At 34.0% G+C, this 25,698-nt stretch overlaps 1 protein-coding gene across 1 annotated transcript; it reads left to right on the top strand.

Annotated features, from left to right (window-relative positions):
* The first annotated feature begins 7,691 nt into the window (after window positions 1-7,691).
* CYP711A1 (cytochrome P450, family 711, subfamily A, polypeptide 1) lies at window positions 7,692-25,220 on the top strand. The gene is made up of 5 exons (XM_089829392.1): window positions 7,692-7,756; window positions 21,489-21,875; window positions 22,097-22,249; window positions 23,361-24,132; window positions 24,651-25,220. Exons 1-5 carry the CDS (start codon window positions 7,692-7,694, stop codon window positions 25,095-25,097), a joined length of 1,824 nt encoding a protein of 607 aa, XP_089685518.1. The 3' UTR covers window positions 25,098-25,220.
* The last annotated feature ends 478 nt before the right edge of the window (window positions 25,221-25,698 follow it).

Raw genomic sequence — 25,698 nt, 5'->3', positions numbered from 1 at the left:
CTTCTTCATTCTTGTTGTGAGATTCTTTAGGCTTAGGATTAAAAATATCTTCTTGATTATTACAAGGATAAAATCTCCCAAGGAGCTCTCTCCTTGTATGCATAAAATGCTTTAAGACTAAGCTCTAGAATATTAAAACTAGAAATGTGGCTACTAAGATAAGTTTAAATTAACACCATCTCTAGCAACGACACCAAAAATGGTTGGCCAAATAATAGTATCAGAAACTTGTAGCAATGGACTATCTATTTAGGATTGAACACCCTAATTGGTTTCTAAATGAATTACTCAATCTCATTTAATTATCGACCAGGGACGTAAACTTGGAATGGAATTTGCAAAGTATATTCTTTAAACCTTCTCAATCTAAGACCTACCTATGGAATTCAAATGCTTGAGCTTTAAGAAAACTAAACTAGATCAGGTAAATGAAATTGTTCTAACAAAGCATACAATCACAGATAGAAGCTACTCTGACCGCCTATGCTGCAGGAATAGTTCACCGATTTTCTTACAATGGCTGCAGGAACAAAAAAAGTCTACCTTACTTAGAAACAACAAGGAAATGAAATCTAATCTAATGGAACAATTCACTCACCAAGTGGGCCCCCTTAGATGAGTGAATAGAAAATACAATCAAGATAAGAGATATAAACTTGAACTATACATTCTATTCATTCATAATGAAAGATTGCACTTGATTGAAAAATAGTTCACACTTTGTTGCTATGAAAATCAACTCATTCTATTCTTTCCCGACCACCCTCAAAGTTACAAAAATTGTTATTTTAAAGGAAACTACAACAACTTCCTAAATATAAGATCACTCCATTAATGAGGATCAATAATAGACTCATAAAGTTTGAAATAGAAACAACATTAACCATGAATAAATCCTCTAGGAATATAGCAAGTTGTGGAAACTACATCCATGCATTGCAACAATACAAAGCAATAGATGATTTTCTCCACTTGCTAAGTTTTAGCAATCCGGTTGGCTTTGACTACTCCAGCACTGAAATGTTGATTCTTGAATACTTGCTACAAACACCTACAAAATAATCAATACATACACAACCTCCACACACACACACACATATTCATCATCAATATTAGAGAAAAGGTGTAAAGTTCTAATTACCACTCCTGCAAATCCTATGACTACAGGAGGAAAACTACCCAAAACATAGCATAGATGGGGAAATATTTATTATCATGTATAACTACTTCATTATACCATTTTTGTCCATGAATTCAAGAAAATATAGCATCCTTGAACTATCCATATTTCTACTTCATGTCTTCACACACACACACACACACACACACACACACATATACATAAAAATTATAAGTTCATAAGTTCATATGCTTGACACCATAAAGTCATGATTGTTTGCAAGATAACTATTTGAAACTAAGATAAAAATAACTTAGAAAGATGACCTTTTGGGGGCCCATCAAGTTCTTTGATCAAGTTTGGGAAGCATTGGATTTCATTTGGCTAAGTAAGGAAAAACTTGCCAAAAAGATGTAAAAATTGCATTGTGCAAGTTTGCAACTTTGAAAAGTTGCTTGGACAATATTGTCAAAATATTGCAACTTGATTGTAAAGAGCCCTAAAGGTAAACTAACTACTCTATAAAAGGCATGCCCTAATCAAGATGTAGGGTTGGACACCCATTGTACAGACATAAGTGCTGAGCATTAGAGTTTGGAAATGATTTTGAGCATATTTTGTGTACTTTTCATGATAGTAGGTAGATAGGGGATTGAAATTGTTACTATAATACCTAGTGTGTTTAGCTTAGATTTTTCCTTAATTTTTTGTGGCATTAGATAGGTATTTTGTGCACTTTTACTTTCTTTTTGTAAATATTCTTGTTCTTGCATTATTGTTGGTCATGTCCAAGCAATTGGCAAAGATGGGGTTCTAACTCGCTTTCCCAATATCCAATCTGTACAACCTCTTGGGAATTGTGAATAGAATCCATGTATATTTTATGTACAGAAGCTTGGTCCCTCAAGTGCAAGGAAGCCATTTTTAAAAGCTTTCCCTAGGCGAGCCTATGGTGAGTCCAGCTAGGGAAGACCAAGGTGCAAACAACATAACTTACAGAGGTGGATATATAGAGCCAAATTTCCAATTGGAGGTTGAAGATAGGAGTCTTTCCAAGGTATGGTGAAGAAGGCATGCTCACACCAATACATTTCACAGCATTACACTTTCCATTTTATAGAGCATCTAGTTAGTGCCCTAAAGTCCCTAAATTCACTCCAACTGAATTAGGGTATTGTATGGAAGGTGGTGACCCCAAGACCCCAAAAATCCTTGAGAGGTTGGAACATGATCCAAGAATCCTAAGAAAACTTTTGGGGTTTCTTTGGAGGGATTGGGAGGAAATCCCTATTTTCTCGCTATAGGAGACCTAATTGGGGCTAGTAGTCTTTTGGACCTGTTTGCGAATAATTGATGAAATCAAATGAGAAGATGAATCAAGTGAGACTTCTAACACCCCTAGTTGATTGATTTGAAGTATTTGGTAATACCTCCATACCTCTGCAAGGCTTAGTTCAAGATTTGGAGGTTAAGAGTATTTATGATGTTTCAAGGGCTAAAATGAGTAAAGAAAGAATGCATCAAGTTTTTGCTTGATTGATGAATCTTTATTGGTAGTTGGGTTGGCTAGAGAGACCAAGGGTTCCTTAGAAAATTAAGGTCCTATAGGTGGCAAGTGGTGTGGGGAAGAAACCCTAAAATTCTTACAAGAAGACTAAGAGCACGAACCAATGATTGGTTCATCCAACCTCCCTATCATATTGGTATCAGAACCTCAAAAGATTAGGCTTGTGGATAAAATTTTCAGACCCAAGAATTAGTAGGAGAAACTACAATGGTGAAAAATGCAGAGTTAGCAAAGAGGGTGGTCAAGAAAGAGGAAGAAAACATGTTTCTCAAAAATAGGTTAGCTCATCTAGAAGAAAAGTTGGATCAAGTGGAAAAAAAAACTAAGGAAGTCAAAGGAAAGGTTGAAGGAAAGAATAAAGAGGTGGCTATAGAGGATGAAGAACATAAAATTGATCTTGTCCTTACAGAGGAACCATTCTTAAAGGAATTGAAAGCCATGAGTGGGAAGGCACTAGAGGGAATACCACTATTTCGTGGGAAGATGGAGGCATATCTAGCCACAAACTAGATAGAAGGGATGGAAAACCATTTTGAGTGTGATGGAATTGTAGAGGCACAGAAGGTGAGGGTAGAAAATTCAAGGCTGAGAGGTTTTGCATTGGCATGGTGGAAGTTCATACAAGAAGAGAGAGAAAAGGAAGGTAAGAAACCAATTTCCACTTGGAAAGGAATGGTTCACAAAGTAAGAGAGGCATACATGCTAGAGGATTATGAAATCCAATTGCATCAGAAGAGGCAAAGTCTTAGATAGAAGGATCTTGATGTGAATTCCTAAACAAAGGAATTCCACAAGCTATGCATGAGGTCAAATGTAGATGAAGATGAAATTCTTATGGTGGCCAGGTATCTGAATGGGTTGAAATCGAGTATATAAGAAGCGATTACTCTTCTCTATCCCAAGAAAGTACACCAATGCTATCAATTGGCTATCAAGTTTGAAGACAAGAGAAGAAGGAAGCATGATCAGACTTCCAAGGAAGAGGATGAGGAAGAGGATGAGGAAGAGATCAAAGAGGTCATTTTGGTGGATACCAAGGTAGAGGGATTGAATCAAGAAATCAAGGAGAGTCCAAATATGCAGAGAATGGGAATGAAACTACCTCTAAAGGAGGCCAAGGAAGAGGTAGAGGAACTCAAGGGGGTTCTAATAGAAGAAGAGGTATAGGAAGAAGTAATTCATACTTTTCTAGTATGAAGTGCTATAGTTGTGGATAGTTGGGTCACCCTGCCTATAAGTATCCTAAGAAAGAATCATCTTCATTGAGAAGAGAGTAGCATATGTTCAAGAAGACACATCAAGTTTCAAGTCACCAAAGATTATCCATATTGAGTTAGAGATGGGAGAGAACTTGATGTTCAGAAGAGTTCTAATTAGGCAATCAGTCAAAGAGGAGCCAATTCGGAGGAGGGCCTTATTATGGATAAGATGTAAAATACTTGATAAGGTATGTAAGGTTATTGTGGATTCAGGTTCCATAGATAACATAATCTTAGAGGAAGTTGTAAAGAAGCTTAAGTTGGAGAAGATACCCCATACCAATCCATATAAGGTGACATGGTTGAATAAGGGGCAAAGTGTACTCGTGAATGAGTAGAGATGTGTAGAGTTCTCCATTGGAGGATGCAAAGACAAGTTGATTTGTGATGTGTTTCCTATGGATGCATGCCATCTCCTATTGGGAAGACCATGGAAATATGACAGAGGAGCCATCTATGATGGAAAGGAGAACACCGTTTCTTTCAAGAAGGATGGAAGGACGTTCAAAATAAGGTCATTAATGGAGGAAGATGAAACATGATTAAAGACCCCTAGTGTCTTACTAAGTAGTGGAAAGGTTTTTTTTAACACTCTTCAACAAGGAGGTGAAGGATATGCTATAATGTTGCAACCTAAAGAAGGAGAAAAGACTATGCAAGCACCAATACCTAAAGAAGTACAAGAATTATTTGGCAAGTTCAAGGACATAATCAATGATGGGACACCTGCAACACTACTTCCTAAAAGGTATATTAGTCATCAAATAGACTTTATCCTAGGGGCTTCTTACCAAACAAGGCAATCTACAAGCTCACCCCAGAGAAGAACCAAGAAGTGACTAGACAAGTGCAGGAGTTGCTAGACCAAGGCTTGATCAAGAAGAGCATCATCCCTTATGTAGTACTAGTGGTATTGGCATCCAAGAAAGGTGGTAAGTGGAGGCTTTGTATTGATTCTAGGGCTATAAATAGGATTACAATCAAATACAATTTTCCTATACCTAGGATTGAGGATTTGATGGATTGTATAGGAGGATCTAGGTATTTCACTAAGTTGGACCTAAAGAGTGGCTACCATCAGATTAGGATCCAAGAAGGAGATGAATGGAAGACATCATTCAAGACCATTGAAGGGTTATATGAGTGGAGAGTCATACCATTTGGATGTACAAATGCCACAAGAATATTCATGAGGCTAATGAATGAAGTGCTTAAGGATTACATTGGTAGATTTGTGGTAGTATACCTAGATGACATACTCATCTTTAGCAAAACCAAGGAGGAACATATGAAACACTTGGAGATTGTACTCAAGATATTCCAGGAAGAGAAATTGTCTATCAACCTAGAAAAGTGTGAATTCCTCAAGCAAGAACTTTTGTAACTAAGATTTTTAGTATCAAAAGGTTCGTTAAAGATGGACCCAAGCAAGGTGGAGGCTATCTTGAACTAGCCAACACCAACGGGGACATAGGTAAGGATATTCCATGGGTTAGCTCAATTATATAGGAAGTTTATGAGGAACTTTAGTGGAATTTATTAGATACCATCAAGGGTGGATTAAAGATCAAGTTCAAATGGACACTTGAAGCAGGGAGAGCTCTTGAGAAATTGAAACAAGAAGTGGCTACCCAACCTATCCTCTTGTTACCTAGTTTCGATAAATTATTTACAGTGGAGTTTGATGCAAGTGGGATTGCAATAAGAAGATAATTGAGCCAAGAAGGAAAACCTATAGCTTTCTTTAGTGAGAAGCTCAATGAAGCCAAGAAAAAGTATTTTGCTGATGATTTGGAGTTATATGCTCTAATGCAATCACTTAGGAAGTGGAGACATTATCTCCTACCCAATAAGTTTGTAGTGTTTGCAAATAACCAAGCTCTTAGCTATATCAACACACAAGAGAAGCTAAGTAATAGGCACTTAAAGTGGATGGAGTATTTGCAAGCTTTCACATTTACTATCAAGCACAAGAAAGGATAGTTGAACAAAGTGGAAAATGCACTAAGCAACACTAAGAAGGAGGATGTTGATAGTCCAAGAAACACAACTCCAAAGCATTGGCATAGAGAGTTTCAAAGACCTCTATAGGGATGATGAAGACTTCTCTAAAGAATATAAGGTATGTTTTGATTTCCAAAACCATTTTCATAGTCAATTCTCAGAATATACACTACAAAGTGGACTTTTATTCAAGGGGAATTAGTTATGTGTTCCTCAATGTTCGATGAGAGAGAACCTCATTCAAAAGAAGCACAATGGTAGTCTTAGTGGTCATTTTGATATTAATAAAACAATAGAGTTGGTACAGAGGTTTTATTATTGCTCCAAGTTGCCAAGAGATGTCAAGAGATATGTGGAACAATGTGTGGCATGTATGAAAGCCAAAGGAGGAGCTAGCAATGTAGATTTGTACCAACTATTACATATTCCCAACAGACCATAGGAGTGCATCAGCATGGATTTTGTGGTAGATCTTCCTAAGACCAAGATAGGGATGGATAGTGTCTATGTGGTGGTAGATAGATTTAGCAAAATGAGTCATTTTATCCCTTGCAAGACCACCCATGATGCTAGTTATATTGCTCATTTGTTCTTTAAAGAGATTGTAAGGATACATGGACTACCCCTAAGCATAGTATCTAAAAGAGATGTGAAGTTTATGAGTCATTTTTGCAAGACACTATGGAGCAGATTGTGCACTAATTTGTCTTTTGGTTCAGCTTAGCATTCTCAAACAAATGATTAGACCGAGGTGATCAACAAAGTGTTAGGTAACCTTCTCATATGCCTAACCAAGGAGTATGAAAAAAAATCAGACTTAATCATCCCACAAGCTGAATATGTCTACAATGACAGTGTGAATAAGACCACAGGAAGGAGTCCTTATGAGATAGTCTATGGGATGCATCCAAGAAGAGTGTGTGAACTTAGAGATTTAGTAGCCATGGATTATAGAAGTGGATATGCAAAAGACTTCTCACAAACAATGAAAGAGATACAAGAGCGAGTGAAGAAGATAAACAAAGGCTACCCGCAAGCTGAAGACTAAAGTGGGTATGTCAATGAGAGATGCATAGTTTGAAGTGGGAAATGATGTTATGGTCCACCTAAACAAGTCTAGGTTGCAAAAGGGAATGCCAACTAAGTTGTAGATGAAGAGAATAGGACCATGCAAGGTATTAGCCAAGTATGGACATAATGCATACAAGGTGGAACTTCCAGTTGAATTAAGTATTTCACCATCATTCAATGTTGTTGACTTAATTAAATACAAAGGACCATTGTCAAATGTGACCCAGAATAGCCAGGAGATATTGAGGGATGTAAGTGCTAAAGTCTTGCCTCCCAAGGTTCAACTACAAGCCGAGAGGATCTTGGAATCCAAGGTAAAGAAATCAACTAGACATAAAGTATATATGGAGCATCTGATATAGTACAAGGAAAAAATAGTATCTAAAGCCACATGGGTAGAGGAAGCTAACTTCAAGAAGTTGGGCATTGATTTGTCTTTGATTTCTCCTCATGTGCCTTGAAATTTGTGCAGAGGGTAGGAGTGGTGCAGGAGCATCCAAGGATTGCTTGATCAATCCAATTTTTTGTTTTGTGTGTGTGTGTGTGTGTGTGTGTGTGTGTGTGTGCCTTTAGGGAATTTTGGATGTGTCTTACATAAGGTCATGTGGACCATGGTAAAAGTACAATAGGGTTTGAATTGAAGAGTCTTAGGACACTTGTAAGTGCAATTATGGGTCAGCAAGATGTAAAAGCCCCTGATTTGCACAAGGATGATGATGACAACATCGCCATGAGGTCAATAGGGTCTAGGATGGGTTAAGACAATGTTTTTACCATAGTTGAGGTCTTTGGTCAAGTTTGGGAAGCATTGGAGTTCATTTGGTTAAGTTGGGCAAAACTTGCCAAAAAGATGTAAAAGTTGCATTGTGCAACTTTGCAACTTTGAAAAGTTGCTTGGACAATATTGTCAAAATGTTGTAACTCAATGGAAAAGAACCCTAAGGGGAAAATAACCACCCTATAAAAGGCATGCCCTGATCAAGATGAAGGGTTGGACACCCTTTGTACGGGCATAAGTGTTGAGTATTACAGTTTTGAAATGATTTTGAGCATATTTTGTGTACTTTTCATGATAGTAGGTAGATAGAGGATTGAAACTGTTACTGTAATACCTACTGTGTTTAGCTTAGATGTTTCTTTAATTCTATGTGGCATTAGATAGGTATTTTTTTCACTTTTACTTTCTTTTTGTAAATATTCTTTTTCTTGCACTGTTATTGGTCCTGTCCAGGCAGTTGGCAAAGATGAGGTTTTAACTCACTTTCCCACCATCCAATTTGTGTGACCTCTTTGTAATAGTGAGTAGACTCCATGTATATTCAATGTACAAAATTTTGGGCCCTCAAGTGCAAGGAAACCATTTTTTAAGTTTTTCCCTTGGCAAGCTTGTGGTGAGTGCAACTAGGGACAACCAAGGTGTAAACAACATAACTTGCAATAGTGGATAGTTAGAGCCAAAGTTCCACTTGGAGGTTGAAGATAGGATTTCTGCCAAGGTATGATAAAGGAGGTGTGGTCATGACAGTACATTTGATAGCATTACACTTTCCAATTTGCAGAGTAACCAGTTAGAGCCCTAAAACCCCTAAATTCACTCAAACTAAGTTAGGGCATTGTACGAAAGGTGGTGACCCCAAGAGCCCAACAATCCTTGAGAGGTTGGCACATGATCCAAGAATCCTAAGAAAACTTGTGGGGTTTCTTTGGAAGGATTGGGAAAAAATCCCTATTTTCTCGCTATAGGAGACCTAATTGGGGCTAGTAGTATTTTAGGCCTATTTGTAAAGAATTTGATGAAATCCGATGAGGAGATTAATCAAGTGAGACTTCTAAGACTCCTTGTTGGTTGTTTTGAAGTATTTGGTAATACATCCACAACTCTGCAAGGTTTAGTTCAATATTTGGAGGTTAAGAGCCTTTATGATGTTTTAAGGGCTAGGGTTAGTGAAGCAAGAAAGCATCAAGTTTTGGCTTGATTGATGAATCTTTCTTGGTAGTTGGGTTGGCTAGAGAGACCAGGGGATCCTTAGACAATTAAGGTCCTATAACTAGCAAGTGGTGTGCGGAAGACACCTAAAAGTCTTACAAGAAGACTAAGAGCATGAACCAATGATTGGTTCATCCAACCTCCATATCAAAAATGTTTATTCCAACTTGACAACAATGGTCAACAAAGTAAAATGAGTCAACATAATAAATCATTCATGGAAGATTTTGAAAAAGGATGAGAATAAGAGCGATTTTCCTTTAGGACATTCGAGATTTTGTGATTTATTTTTAAGCCTAAAATTGAAATGTGTTGATTTGAAATGTACTTTTTAAGACCAAAAATGAAATATGTGTCATTAAGCATTCATTCCATAAAAGATATTTGTCAAAAGCATAAAACATTTAAGATGGTTTGTTTGATTTTAGCACCCAAATTGAAATGTGATTGTTCATTTTTAGCCTTTGCATTCAAGATTTTGTTTGATGATTTATTAAGCCCAAACTAAAATGTGATTTCATTAAACCATGATTTAAGCATGCAATTTCAATTCAAAAAATGATTTAATGTGTTTGATAGACAACCTATATGCAAAAATTAGTGAAAATGACAACTCCCTAAGCTCCTTCACCTACAAAAAATGATGAAATCCACAATCAGATCTTTAAGATTTTGCAATTCTATAAATGCGCTACAAAAAACATCATATGTGTAGCAACATTAAACAAATGCACTACAAAATTGAACAGATGCATTGAAACATTATGCAAATGCGTTAAAAGATAGAACATATCCGCTACAAAATAGAACAAAAGTGCTAAAACAATAGGCAAATGCATTAAAACAATAGGCAAATGCACTGAAACAATAGGAAAATGCACTGAAATATTTTTTAGGTCTTCTAATGTAGCAGTAAGTGCAAAAATTGTGGAATATGCAGATGTGCTACAGAAATGCATAAATGTGCTATAGAAGCATACAGATGCGCTAAAACACTAGATAAATGTGCAAAAATATAATTAAAATACATTTTGTAATTGTTCCCCAAGCACTGCATAAATATGTATATGTGCCAAAGAAATCACAAATGTGTTGTAGGAAGTTGTAAATGCGTCAAAACAGTAAAAAAGGAAATTCACTTGGGCTATTTGAAGGGTTTTTAAGCACTTTTTAAAATCTGTGAAGCATGCATCCGTCTTTTAAGCATGTTTCCAAGCCTGCACAAACAACAAAAATGCTTGCAAAACACTAAAAACCATCAAACATTAGATTGTTAGCTTCCAAGAAAAAGATAAAAGATAAAATATATGAATGAATGACCCATTTACAGGGTCCCACCAAGTGTGCCAAAATGTATCACCTACAAATCGTTAGTGTCAATGGAATACAATGGTTAAGCAAAGCACTCAACAAAAACAATAAGGTTAACACCTATGAATGGACAAAAGGAAACAGGGTAAAAGAGAATGCAATCCACATGATCAACATTCCAAGCCTCCTTTGATGAGTAGATGCGTTTGAGACGGTGATATGTGTGTTCAAGCTTGCTTCAAGCCTTCAATGAATGGGAGTCTTTAAAGGACGAAACATGGTGTATGAGGTGAGTATGGATTCTTGTATGGTAAGGGTTAGTTTAGTGATTTGTTCTCCAAAGAAGCATTATAAGTTTGCATAAGAGTTGATGATGAATTGTGAAGGGAGAGAGATTCATTTATAGGCCAAGGATGTGAGGATGGAGGGCCAAGATGCAAGGATGGATAAGGGATGAGGGAAGGTTACAATTCAAGGAGAAGGAAGCACATGGATTGTGCCTTCTCAAATCCATAGGATGAGAGAGGAGGATGAGCAAAATGGAGGGAAAATGGATGGTCAAAGAAGTTATGAGGGAGATAGAGTGTGGAAGTGGGATGTAAGAGGCTTTAAGTCCATGTAAGAGCCTTTAAAGCATTTGGATAGGAATGTAAGAGGGATAGGATTACTTTGCTTTGGCTTAAGACTTCTTAAGACTTGCTTAAAGTTGTGCACATGTCTAGGGAAGGGATTAGGCTTAGCTTGGGAGGGGATTAGGATACAAGTGGGATGTTAGAGGGATACGAATGGGCTAGCTTTAATGAGGTGGGTTAATTAGTTGGCTAAGTGAGGTTAGCATGGGTAAATGGGTTGGATTTAGCTAATGATAGGTGTTTAGGAATAGTTTGAGGTTGGGGATTTGATTTTAAATGATTTATTTAATAAAAGGGGATGTGGAATTAAATTAAATAGGCATAGTGCAATTATTTTATGTAATAGAAGAATAGGGATTTAATTGATCATTTAGAGTTTTGATTGTCTTTTAAATTTATCAATTGGACTATAGTTAATTAACTAGGGGGTGGCAATAAATTTATTAAATATTAAATAATTAATCAATGATGCCTTAGGAGATGACTAAATAGGATTACTTCAATGATGTAATCAGATTTAGGTGTCTACAGGAGCCACAGGAACAAGCTCCATCAAGGGTTGGGTTGAAGGGGATGTTGCTTGCATATGTGTAAAGGAGGTTTTACCCTTGCGCACTATAGTTGTCCATTCATCCTTTTTTGCAAACTTAGCATATGCCTCTTTAGGAAGAACCTTGTTGTGAGGCACAACCAACGGGCAAGCCTTGATTTTATGCTTAACTAAGTGACATTGATAACATGCATTCAAAAAGTTCACATAAAGCACCTTCTTGCTGAAGGTTTGAGCCCCAACCTGGATATCAACAATTTCTTTCAAGTCACAAGAAAGGTTTACCTCAATGCACACCATCCTTTGAGGATGAGCGGGAAAAATCTTGTCCAGCTCCATGCACACCACCTTACCAAGGGTTTATACAATAGCTTGAAAAAATGACCAGCAAAGTAAAGGGATACCCAAGAACTCGATCCAAATAGGGACTTTCAACTTTTTATCATCTGAAACAATGAAGTCTCGGGACCACCGCTGAAAAACAAGTAGTGAAGACCTAAGTATCCAGGGACTATGGTTAAAAACCTCGCCAAACTAGGAGGGGTTTCCAAACCAAAACTTTAAAAATCCCTTAATGGGGCTTTGAACTCCTTCAAGTCAAACCCCATGAGGGATCTGGGCCTTGGCTACCCATTCTTTTAGCATGCTTTTAGGTGACGTTCTACCCACAAAATACCCTATCAAAGTATGCTTCTCCAACCATTTACATGCATTATCAAAATCTTGAATATTAAGAACAATATCAAGGGGGGGCCTTACCTTATAAAACACTTTTGAAACAAACTTGCATGTGTGTTTGTTCAAAAGAGGTGCCATGAACATCCATCGCAGCAACTCCAGCACTAGCATCAACTACTAGGCTAAAGTTGGTCAGAGAACATTTTAAATTCCACATGATATACAATAACCGTTTAGATAGAGAACTTTTTTAACTCCACATGATATGCAAAATGAAGGCAAAATCAGCTCCAATATAAACTCAAAACTTACAATGTCATATTTCATGTCCTCTAAGCATATAAAAATTTAGATGCAAGTTATCACAAGAAAAACATGAACAGTCACAAATCCTCAAAGAAAGATGTTTTTTTAATATTGTGATCTCTAACATTAATATAATGTAAAGGTTCAGTAACATTAACCCCTTTTTTCTAATGGCAAGGAATCAAAGGATGATCATGTAGAATAATAGATGACATGCACAAAACAAGAGCTCTTTGAGAGCTAGAGTCCCTACCTCTAGGGAAACAAATAGGACATAATATTTAAAATTATGGTTTTGAAAAGAGAAGTTATAAATTTTTGCAAATTTAATTTAGATTTTTAATTAATATTTTAAATTTTAGATTTATAGAATAATGTGGCGACTAGCCATTGTCTAAAAATATACAACTTAATGTAATGCATTTTAAAATCACGAGATTTGAATTAATAGATTTTTAACCAAGAAATTTTAAAAAATTAGAATTTTATTACATAAATTAAATTTAGAAATTATTTTTTTTATTTTTATTTTTAATTAATATATACTAAAGTCTATATATATAAAGCAATACAACTCTTAATAGCAATAATATATTTTAATAAAAAATTTAATTTAATAATTATTGATTTATATAAAACTATTTTTTAAAATATATTAACATTTTAAAAAACTATTTTGAAAACTAAAAATTGTGATATTAATATTGATAAGACATTATTTTTGTTGTGGAAGATAAAAACATCACTCTTTTAAAAATCTAATGAACTTGTGACAAATATGCAAAAGATAAAGTTGTAATTAATAATGAACTTGTCACAAATATGAAAAAGATAGAGTTGTAATTAATGAATTCATTAGTGCATGTTAGAAAATATTGTATTTTTTGAAGTGGGAAAATAAAAGAAACCCCACCAAAAATGCAACGGACTAATTAGAAAAAGGTAATAAATCATTATAAATTAATTTAAAAATATAAAGTTTGTTGAACTTTAGAACTTAGTATTTTTTTTGGGTTGCACAAATTAGTTGCAGGGGGTAAACAAAAACATTAGTACCCTGGCAGGGACTAATAATAGTGTTCTAAATCCCATTGACCCCTATTTTCAAAAATGTGGGAATGCTAATAAACCTTAAAACATATGACGAATAAGAAACCAAATAGTTAATCTTAAATATATATTTTTAATATATAGGCTTCAAGACCATATTAAATGGTGTCCTATACAGGTATTTGTGAAGATTAATGCAGATGGTCCCTCCAAAGGTAATTTGGGACCTTCAAGGATAGGTATTTGTCTGTAAAAGCAAGATCTCTAATAGAGACACAAACTACTATTACAAATTGAACAATTTCAAATTTACTTACAATCTGACAGTATATATAATCTGCAGTTCTGATGTCGATCTTCCAAACTTGAATAGTAATGCAAGATGCAGATTCCTTGATCTTGAATAGCAATGGAGAATGAATATTATTGTTAGATAAATAAACTTGTTTGTAAGAGATTGACGGTTGAGTCTAAATATGGCATTGTGATTGATATCAAATTCCTCTAGTCGCTCTTGGTTAAATATGAAAAAAGTCGTGTCCCTATAGAGACATGAGTCCTGTAGAGACATGAGTCTACATGGCCTCTTTGGCCACGTAGGGTCATGTCCCTACGTGGAGATAGCTAATCACCATCAATGTTTAAGCAAATACAATTAGTTTGCTTCTCAATCTACAATCATGCAATGGTATAACAATTGCATTCAGGAACCCGATAACATAATAATCTCTTCTGATTATAAGAGTCTGATTAGTTAAGTAAAGTCATTTATAAATAAATACACACACACACACACACACACATAATTCTTATCAATAATATAAGACATAAAACAATGTTCATATAAGTCATGAATACAAATACTCAATGTAATGAGTATATCACTTTGATTGATGCTATACTTCAACACTCCCTCTTAGCAAGGGAGAAGTGACAATTTTTTTATGAGATATCAGTATCAAGGATATCTCTACACAACATATTATCTGACTTTCACTCTAAAATAGTGACTTGTCAAATAACTACAATCACAATGTATGAACATTATCATAAAATATATTATGATCTCTAATTGTCCAAAACAATATCTAGAGTAATCATAATGCTTTCATTATCAATGACTTCCAACGTATCTAGAACAAAACTGTCATAATAACAAGTCTATCATTTGCAAGGTCTACCATATCTCTAATTTAATGATAAGGTATTTCAATATGCTTAGATTGATTGTGAAAAAATGGATTAGCTGAAAGCTTGATACAACTTTGATTATCGCAATGAATGATAGTCGGCTTCGAAAGCTTCTTAAACAAATCAACTAGCAATTTAAATAACCATACAACTTCTCTAGCTCCCATGGAGGAGGCTATATATTCTACTATGGTGGAGCTTAATGCAAATGAGGATTTTTTTCTGTTGAACCAAAAAATCATCCCAAATCCAAGACTGAAGCAACATCAAGTAGTACTTTTACATTCTATAGAGTTGCTTGCCCAATCAGAATCTGAATATCCATGAAGATTGATTTCGACTTGAACATATCTGAGTCCCATACCAACTGTAGCTCTTAGATATCTTAAGATATATTTGGCTGTCATTAGATGTATCTTCTTTGGTGCACACATGAACTGACTTAAGGTATTAGTGGCATAACATATATCAGGACGAGTATTCACCAAATACATTAAAAATCCAATGATTTTCCTATAGTAAGTAGGATTGGTAGATTTAGATTCAATCATATCATCCTTCATCTTATGTAGGTTGACTTCCATAGGTGTAGTAACTAGTTTACAATCCATCATTCCAAATTTCATCAAAATATCAATCATGAATTTTCCCTAATTTAGGAAAATGTAGTTCCCATTTTACCATACTTCTAGTCTTAGGAAGTAGTGGAGAAGACCTAGATATTTCATATCAAACTCTATTGTTAGTTCATGTTTGCACTTGTTTTATAAGATGTTATTCACCTATTATCAACAAATCATCAACATACAACACAAGAATAATCATGTCATCATCATCTATTTTGAAGTATAAGTTAGGAACAGCTTCATTCTTAGAATACCCTAACTTTGTTAGATAGTTGTTTATTCTTTCATACCATGCCCTAGGAGCCTGTTTAAGACCATATAGTGCTTTCTTTAACTTACACACATGGGAATTTATGTCATGAGTGATGAACCCTTCTGGTTGCTCAATATAAACTTCTTCAATTTCACAATTTAAGAATGTTGTTTTAACATCCATTTGATGAACTTTCCATCCTTTCGATGCTATAATTGCCAAGATAGTCCTAACAGATGTGTACCTAGCAACTAGAGCAAAAGTTTCTTCATAATCGATAACTTCCTTTTGTGAGAACTCGCGTGCTACAAATTTGGCTTTGTATTTTTCAATGTTGTCATCATGCGCATACTTGATTTTGTAAAGCCACTTAGAAGAAACAACTTATTTGTTTTTAGGTATGGATACAACATCCCATACATCATTTTTTAGTATTGAATTATATTCTTCAATCATTGCTTCTTTCCAAGGCTTGCTTGATAAGGCTTCTTCAACATTTAAAAGTTTTGTTTTGATAAGTTCAATTAATAGTGTCACATAACATGATTGATTTCTTGCTCTCTTGTTTTCTCTAATTACTTCATCAGGTTCAACATGATTCTCTTCTATTATTTTCCTAACCCAAAGTGGCCTCTTTTCATTGTTAGCATTTTCAATACTCTGTGAATTTGAGATAGTAGGTGAAGGAGGTTCAGTATCATTCTCCCTCTCATTTTCTACTGGGTGATCTTCATCTAATTTAGTGGTAGGTTCTGCATATGGTTCATCAATGTTCTTAGAAAGATTGAAGGCAATATCTTCTTCAAATTTAACATCTCTACTGATCTCAATTGTTCTTTGACTCGAACCATAGATCCTATAACCTTTGGTTGTTTTACTACATCCAATGACTATTCCCTTTTTTCTAGGTGGTTCTAATTTTGTTCTTTTCTCTTTAGGAATATGAATATAAACAAAACACCCAAATATTCTTAGGTGACTTAGATCTTTGATACCCGAAAATACTTCTTTAAGAGTGGCGTTTTTTAATATTGAGGGAGGACATCTATTTTGAATGTAAACTGCAGTATTAGATGCTTCAACCCAAAAAAGAAGTATGAAGATTTTGGTCATACATCATGGCTCTGGTTGATTCAATAATTGATCTATTTTTACATTCTACAACTCCATTTTGTTTAGGATTATATAGTACAGAAAACTCCCTCTTGATCTCAATAGCAATGCAAAAATCTTTGAAAAATCTAGAGATGTATTCACCTCCATTGTTTGAACTTAATGTTTTTATTTTCTGTCTAGACTGGTTCTCAAGTAGTGCTTTGAATTCTTTGAATTTAGATAATACTTCAATTGATTCCTTTTGTTTGAGGAAGTAAATCCAAGTTCTTCTAGAATAGTCATTAATAAAAATTACATAATAGAGACACCCATTTAGGAAAGGTACAAACATAGGACCACATAGGTCAGTGTGAATAAGTTCGAGTACAGATTTTGATTTATAAATACTTTTAGGAAATGATTGCTTGGTGTTTTTGCCTAGGGCACATCCTTTGCAAATGCCTAAGTGATCAGATTTGAGACTAGGTAATCCTTTTACAATTTTCCCTATTGATGACAATGCACGCAAATGAAGGTGACCTAGTCTCCTATGCCAAATTTTGGTAGAATTTGATGTTTCATGACTTAGGGTTAAATTTTGTTGATTAAAAAGTTTATATAAACTTTCATCTCTAAATCCAATAGATACAGCTTTCTATATATTGGAGTTCTTTGGCCAAGATAGAACTCTATCCTCTTGAAAGGTGATTTTGTATCCTTGATCAACAAGATCGGAGATAGAGACCAAAATTCTTTTTATACCAAGTACGAATAAAACATTTTTAAGTTGGAGGGTGATACCTGAATTTAGATGAATTAAGCATAATCCAATACCTTTAACCGGATGAGTAGAATTATCTCCAATGGTTACTTCTTCCAAGGAGTATTCTTTGAAGCTTTCAAATTTGTCTCTGAAACGTGTAATATGACGAGATGCTCCATTGTCTATAATCCAATTTTTTTTGTTTGAGTTTAATTCATTTGAGAGAGCTAGATAAAATGCAAGGTTTTCTTCTTTTTCCTCTTTCTCTTCCTTGATTTTTGCTAGGGCTACTTGAATTCTCTTTCGTTCGGGACAAAAGTTGTGAGAGTGACCAAATTTGTCACATTTGAAACATTGTTCTTTTGACCAATCTCATTTTGTATATGGTTTGTTGAATTCCTTCCTATTACGTTTGAATTTACTTTTATCTTCTTTATTGTTTGAATTAGCATAAAGAGCTTGAATATCTCCCTCTTGATCTATACTTAATCCTCTGGAAACTAATCTTGATTCTTCTTGAGAGCATTCATTTTTGAGTAATTCAAATTTAGGAAGATCAGGTTGGAAGCTTAGACCATGAATAAAGGTTTCCCAAGATAGTGGAAATCCTTTTAATGCTATGATGCTAAGTTCTTTGTCATCAACTTGACTTCCAATTGTTGCAAGTTGATCTTTTAACTCAAAGATTCTTAGAAAATAGGACGTAATCGACTCCCCAGTATTCATTTTTATGTATAGAAGCTCTTGCTTTAAATTTAGCAGTCTACTAGTATTATTCATTTCAAAAGTGTTCTTAGTAGTAAAGAACATCTCAAATGCAGTTTTAAGATTGGATATAGATGGAAGAATATGATCCTTCACAAAGTCTATAATAATTGTAATGACCTTGTTGTTGTGGCTTTTCCATGTCATTTTATCTTAGATGATTTTTAAAAATAGATTTGTTTGATTATATGTACTCTTCTAACTCCATTTCTCTTAGTACTATCATGACTCGAATTTTCCATGATGAAAAGTTTGATGCTCCCTTAAGTTTATCCTCTAATCTTACATGATTAACCATTTTGAATTTGAGGATAAAATTCTAATATTCATAAATTATGATATTTTTAAATTTAATTCTGAATAATAGAATTCCCTATCAGGATGGCTCTGATACCATGATAAAGCAAGATCTCTGATAGAGACACAAACTACTATTAATAATCTAATATGTTCATATTTACTTACAAACAATCTAACAGTATATATAATCTGCAGTTCTGATGTTGATCTTCCAAACTTGAATAGTAATGCACGATGCATATTCCTTGATCTTGAATAGCAATGGAGAATGAATATTATTGTTAGATAAATAAACTTGTTTGTAAGAGACCGATCGCTGAGTCTGAATATGTCATTGTGATTGATATCAAACTCATATGATCACTCTTGGTTAAATATGAACAAAGTCATGTCCCTACGTGGACATAACTAATCACCATTGATGTATAAGCAAATACAATTAGTTTGCTTCTCAATCGACAATCGTGTGGCCATATAACAATTACATTGAGGAACCTAATAACATAATAGTCTCCTCTGATTATAAGCGTATGCACCCTAAAATGGTCACCTAGACTATGGGCCCCAATTCTTCAATTTATCAATTTCCTGAATCAATGCATTGCAATATTTTATTAAATCAATTCAAATAATTTTCCTTGATCAAACTGCAATTAATTTAATTAAAAGAAAATCTCAATATTTCTTAAGGTTTGATCATTTCATCAATAATCTTATTTAATTAAAAGAAAATATCTCTTTTAATTGAATAGTTTTATCTTATTTACTTAAAATCTTTCTTTTTATTAAATAATCTTATCTTATTTAATTAAAAGAAAACATACTTTTAAATAAATAAAATAATCTTATTTAATTAAAAGGAAATCTCTCTTTTAATTAAATAATTTTATCTTATTTAATAATTAAAATCTCCCTTTTAATTAAATAATTTTATCTTATTTAATTAAAAGAAAACATACTTTTAAATAAATAAAATAATCTTATTTAATTAAAAGGAAATCTCTCTTTTAATTAAATAATTTTATCTTATTTAATTAAAATCTCTCTTTTAATTAAATAATCTTATGTTATTTAATTAAAAGAAAATCTCTCTTTTAATTAAATAAATAAATCCCCACTTAGAGCTCTCTTTTTGATGAAAAAATGAAATAAATCAAATAAAATCTTATAAAGATTCTTTTTTTTTGGCACATATCTCTAAGTGGTGGCCTTTTTCCTCTCGTCTTTTTAGGGATTTATCCCACATTTCTCTTAAGGGTGCATTTCTCTCCACAATTTCCTTTATAAGGAGCCCTCTCCTTCTCATTTAGATAGATGTTAGTTGCTATAGTATTGTTATGCTGTAGGTTTGGAGAGCAATTTTGGAGGAAGAGTTTGAGCTTTAGGGATTGGACATTGAAGCTTCATTGTAACTTCTCTCTTCTTGTCTTCTTCTCTCATGCATCCATAGCTTCCATCATCATGCTTTATCCTTACATTTTCATATGAGCTTAGAGTCATATTTGCTTCATAGATTAATATCGCATTGTTATTTCTTTTCATAAATTAGATTTCCTTTCTTGCATTACTTTGCATTGTTATCATTTAGATTAGCTTGCATCTTCATTTGCATGCATATTTTGATCTTTGAATCTCTCGTTTTATGGTGTACTTGCATGGGCACAAACTAAGTCAAACTGAGAGCCTCCATTACAAACCCTTGCACTCCATGAATAGAGAGCTATGAGTTGCCATTTGAGATCTTATTCTTGAAAAATCTTGGATATAATGACTTATAGAAGTGTGTCAACATTTTAGAACACAATAAGAGCCCAATTAGTTAAGTAAAATCATTTATAAATAAATACACACACGCACACATCCACCCCCACACACACACACACACAATTCTTATCAATAATATAAGACATAAAACAATGTTCATATAAATCATGAATACAAATACTCAATGTAATAAGTATAGCACTTTGACTGATGTTATACTTCAACATGTATTAGGGACTCCATGGGTCAGATTTTAGTATGCCAAGCCAAAGCAATACCCATGGGAACAAACAATGTTTGTAGAAGCATATGCAATTGTGCATGGCTTGATTTTAGCTAGAAAATTCAACTACACCAAGTTGCATCTTGAAGGAGATTCACTTATTTGGATTAATGCTTCCATTAGTAAAGTTTGTCAATTATGGCATTTAAAATATATTCTACAAGAAGCTTGGTGTATCTTGGACTATTGTGAAGCATTCATTAGTTCGCACACAAATCGTAAAAGAAACAACATGGTATTTAGCAAACTCTAGAGCTATGGAGTTTGATTGTTTTTGCATTTAAAAATAAAACAATATACATGTTCAATTTAAAACAAAATTAATAATAAATAGAAAATAAAACAAACCACACTGTAATACATAATTAAGAAATTGTTTGAGACCAAAAATTCATTCCGCCCACTCTATATTAAAGGTATACTATAATAATTAATAATATAAAAATATATAACACTCGTCATTTAAACAAACTGCTAATTTATGGATTAATTTATTACTATAAAAACAGAACCACAACAATACATTATCTTCCCCCGAATCATAAAATGGGCGGCCATTACCTTTACGTAGCTCAAGAAAATAAAGAAAATTCAAACCAGATTAAGACTGAAAGCTCAATATATGACACACTTGATAAATTGTAATGAGTTGACTAACACATAACGCATTATTTAATCAAATGCGCTAGCCATGGATCTAAATAGTGGAATCCAAAGCTCTTTCATTATAAAATTTCTTCTTCAAGATATTATATCATGGGTGGAAAGGGCATAATCCGCCTCTAAATCCATCAGAAGAAACGACAAGAACATATTAATAAGTAAACATTGATAATTACATCGGTGCAAAGTGCGAAACAAGGGAAAATTAACTGTTTATAAATGACATAGGATACCATTCTGAATAATTCAGAGATGCTTCCTCAGGTTCGTCCAAAACAAGTCAGGATTGCTTATTAACTGTATTCAATAAATTTCTGAGAATTGTTATCTTGTATTATGCCATCCAGTTTCATGAGCTATCAAACATAGCTGCCAGTATTGATCCAGCAAACAGCATTATGACATATCATCTTAGAGAGATATATCTGTGGTTGGGAAATTCAGCATGGAGCAGTGTGTTCTTAATCTGTGTTGCAGGGTTGATTTCAGTTTATGTTTATGCAAGGATACCCACATGGAAATTGCCCAATATTCCTAGTCCCCCTGAATCATGGCTGTTCGGCCACTTGCCTCTCATTGCCAAGGATGGGCCTGATGTTTTTATTAGCTTGGCTCGAAAATATGGCCCAATCTACAGGTCGATTCTTTTCTTCACACCTTCAAAGATTTTAATCATATCTAAATTTTACAGGCCAAATCCTTTCTTAAGACCTTAGAAGTTTTTCAGCATATTTTCCTCCACACCTGAAAAGATTGATTTAACATTGCAGATTATATGATATCTTTGTTTGTTTGTTTGTCTGGAAGGAGATCTTGAGGGAATTTGTTTGTTGAGACTGCATCTCTGTGAAATTGCAGGTTCAACTTTGGAAGGCAGCCATTAGTAATAGTGGCAGATGCAGAGCTGTGTAGAGAGGCAGGGATAAAGAAATTCAAGTCTCTGTCGAATAGAAGTATTCCATCGCCCATTGCTTCTTCCCCTCTCCACAAGAAGGGACTGTTTTTTACCAGGTATGATTGAATACCTTATGGTTACAATTTGGCTTCATATGATGCCATTGAAATTACTGTTGATTTTTTCTTTTCTTTCCTGTGATTTTCGGGAAATATGCGGGAATGGGTTATGAGTGTCAATGATTCTTGTAAACCACAGTTTATGATATGTATTGTATTAATAGGTGTTGTTGTTACCTAGAAATATTGATAATAGTGTATATTTAAGTTAGTAGATTTCCATAGTTTACGAGACTGCTTATTTGTTGATTTATTAATTGGAATGTTTTCATAAATATCTTGGATCTGTGATCCATCGTCAGAATGATGGAGAGCAAATAATAGATTATAGATGTGATCTTGAATCTTGAAATAAAAATCAAACATTCAATCGAATTGAAAAACAACATACAAACAACTTTTAGAACAGTATTTTCAATAGTACATAAATTATTAAAAACTCAACTCAACTATATCTTACACAAGAGCTTATACAATAGCACGGTGTGATCATTGAGCTGATTTTTTTACAGAGCTTTATACAATAGCATGGTGTCAGCATGTGGTGATTGTTTACACACACAAAATTTCACCATAATGTACTGGTTATTTCGAGCAGCAAAATTGCAATCTTCAAGAAAGTTGAAGTTATCAATTACAAAACTTTTAGACTAAAAATTTCAAGTTCTGATTTGTTCAAGTGACTAGTCTCAAATCACATTTAATTCTTAACAAATTTGGTCATATATTTTTATGTTTCTTGATTCTTTAATATTCTGATGATACCAAATATTAATTTGAAAATCAACACAGAATTTTAGAGAATTTAATCTAAAATGTAAAAATAAATCAAATGAGAATAAGTAGATTTCCACAATTCATCTGAGCCTACAAGATGAATTGTAAATACTTGCACAATCAAATCTAAGAACCATTTACAATTCATAAATCAAATAGTAACAACCTACAAGAACTTTTTTACAATCATATTCAGAAGCTAAAAATATATATTCAATTAGATTACTTAAATAAATCAAACCCTAAAATATACTTGTTAACCCAAACCCTACAATTAAATTAGAATAATCAAATGCTGGTTTTCATTTTTATTCCTTACTCGACTGTGCAGGGACTCAAGATGGTCATCAATGCGCGGCACTATCCAACCTCTGTACCAGCCGAGCCGAATAGCCAGTCAAATCCCCCTCATGGAACGCACAATCTGCATCCTCAAAGACCATCTCTCCACCAAAGACGAAAGAGAAGACATAAATTTCTCAGAGCTCATCCTGAAGGCCGCTACAGACATCATCGGAGAGGCAGCCTTCGGCGAGAGGTTCAATCTCACAGAAACCACTTCAAAATCTACGTCCACACATCCAGTCCAAGGGGAAGTCTCAGAATTTGTGAAGCAGCACGTCTATTCCACCACTTCTCTGAAAATGGACCTCACTGGCACCTTCAGCATAATAATGGGGATCCTGTTCCCAATTGTTCAGGAACCCTTTCGACAAATCCTCAGTCGCATCCCAGGAACAGGGGATTGGAAAGTCGATCAGAACAACCGCAAGCTTACAGACAGATTAAATGCCATTGTGGCCAAGAGAAGCAAGGATTTAGGGCTGGAATCCAGGACGGATTTTCTTTCCTCGGTGCTCAATGCAAGGAAATCGAGTGACGATGCCAGAAATCTGTTTACCCCTGATTATATAAGTTCTCTCACTTATGAACATCTTTTGGCGGGCTCAGCTACAACTTCGTTTACAATATCCATGGTGTTATATCTTGTTTCTGCACATCCCCATGTCGAGAACAAATTGCTTCAAGAAATTGATGCGTTCGGGCCTCCCGGCAGAAACCCTGCCGCTGATGATCTCGACAAATTTCCTTATCTCACCCAGGTAAAATCGCCTAGACTCTGGTTTTGTCTCTTTTTCCTTTTCCTTTCCAGATAAGTAGGTTTCAAATCTTGCAACCACTCTCTTGATCTTATTTGTTCTTTTTTCTTCAATTTATTTTCTTTTAAAATATTTATGTTTTTCAAAATTATAGCTTATATTTCAATGGTCTTTTAGGTTATGTAACTCTTTTTAATTGTCTTAATATAATTTCTAAATATAAATTGTAACTTGTGTATTCACACACACGCACATATATATGTGCATATATATGCCTATACATATATGTGTATGTATACACATGTATGCATATGTCTGTGTATGTATATACATGTATCCATGTATGTATACATTCATACATTTTGTGTTTGCATGTATGCATATTTGAATTTGTAGTCTTAATTCCTACTATAAAATTTACTTACATGTAGACTTATTAAAAAAATTATAGCTTTATCCAATATAAATAATTCAATAAGTTACTTGAGAATATTAAAACTCTTGATTTTAATATATGACAGGTAATAAAGGAGGTTATGCGTTACTATACAGTATCTCCCCTAGTTGCAAGAGAGACTAAAGAAGATGTTGATATAGGTGGATACTTATTGCCAAAGGGAACATGGGTATGGTTGGCTTTAAATGTGCCAGCAAAAGATCCCATCCATTTTCCAGATCCTGAAAAATTCAAACCAGAGAGATTTGACCCTGAATGTGATGAAGAAAAGAGGAGACATCCATATGCTAACATCCCTTTTGGGATTGGACCTCGTGCTTGCATTGGAATGAGATTTTCTTTACAAGAGATTAAACTAGCAATGATTCATCTATATCAATTATTTACTTTTGAGCATTCTCCATTGATGGAAAAACCCTTATCATTTCAATATGGAATAGTGCTTTCTCCCAAACACGGAGTCAAGCTTCGTGTCCACCAAAGGAGAACTCACAAGACAAATTTCCAATAAAAGGGAAGAAATTTTACTACTTGTTTTGTAAAAGTAGGTGCATATATTACTATATTTGTGCACATGTAATTGTGAGGGACTAAATTTTTAATGTGAATATGTGTCTTGTTAATAATCTAACAATTTTTGGTACATGACAAGAAGTAGTCCTCCATTTTTATATAAATATTAGTAGTACAATCATCTTCTAAAAACTAAACCCGATATTATTAACCTATTTTTTAATAATTTGAGTTTTTTAACAACGAGAGGACAAATGAGATGGTAAGTCACCCTCTAATAGTCCTTTGGATTCTCTCATTAGCTTCCTTAATTTTTTAATGAATAATCCCTTTCTATTAGCTTCCTTAATTTTTGTTGTTGCGCTTTCTTTGTCCATGTTTTGTTAACTTAAATTTATAATTTTCAAAGGCTTTTTGGTTGTCTTGAAGGTTTTGGTTTAGGTAACCTTTGTAGTTATTTCTCATCAACTATTCCTAATTATTTTCATAAGTTTATTATCTCTATAAGTTTATTATCTCTATAAGTTTATTATTTGCACTAAATATGTTATACTAAATTTATTTGATTAAAAAGATTTGTGCAAATAACTTTCACCCCA

Source organism: Cupressus sempervirens, chromosome 5, assembly GCF_028749045.1.
Source record: "Cupressus sempervirens isolate cs-2001-9-10 chromosome 5, ASM2874904v1, whole genome shotgun sequence".
NCBI classification, from domain to species: Eukaryota; Viridiplantae; Streptophyta; class Pinopsida; order Cupressales; family Cupressaceae; genus Cupressus; species Cupressus sempervirens.
This window is presented reverse-complemented; position numbering and strand designations above follow the sequence as displayed.

What these genes read in the sequence shown, in the direction of transcription:
- CYP711A1 (XM_089829392.1), top strand. Translation starts at nt 7,692, where the DNA reads ATGGGTCAGCAAGATGTAAAAGCCCCTGATTTGCACAAGGATGATGAT. An exon ending in AAATATGGCCCAATCTACAG is followed by an intron (nt 21,876 to 22,096) that starts GTCGATTCTTTT and finishes GTGAAATTGCAG; the next exon opens with GTTCAACTTTGGAAGGCAGC. An exon ending in AAGGGACTGTTTTTTACCAG is followed by an intron (nt 22,250 to 23,360) that starts GTATGATTGAAT and finishes TCGACTGTGCAG; the next exon opens with GGACTCAAGATGGTCATCAA.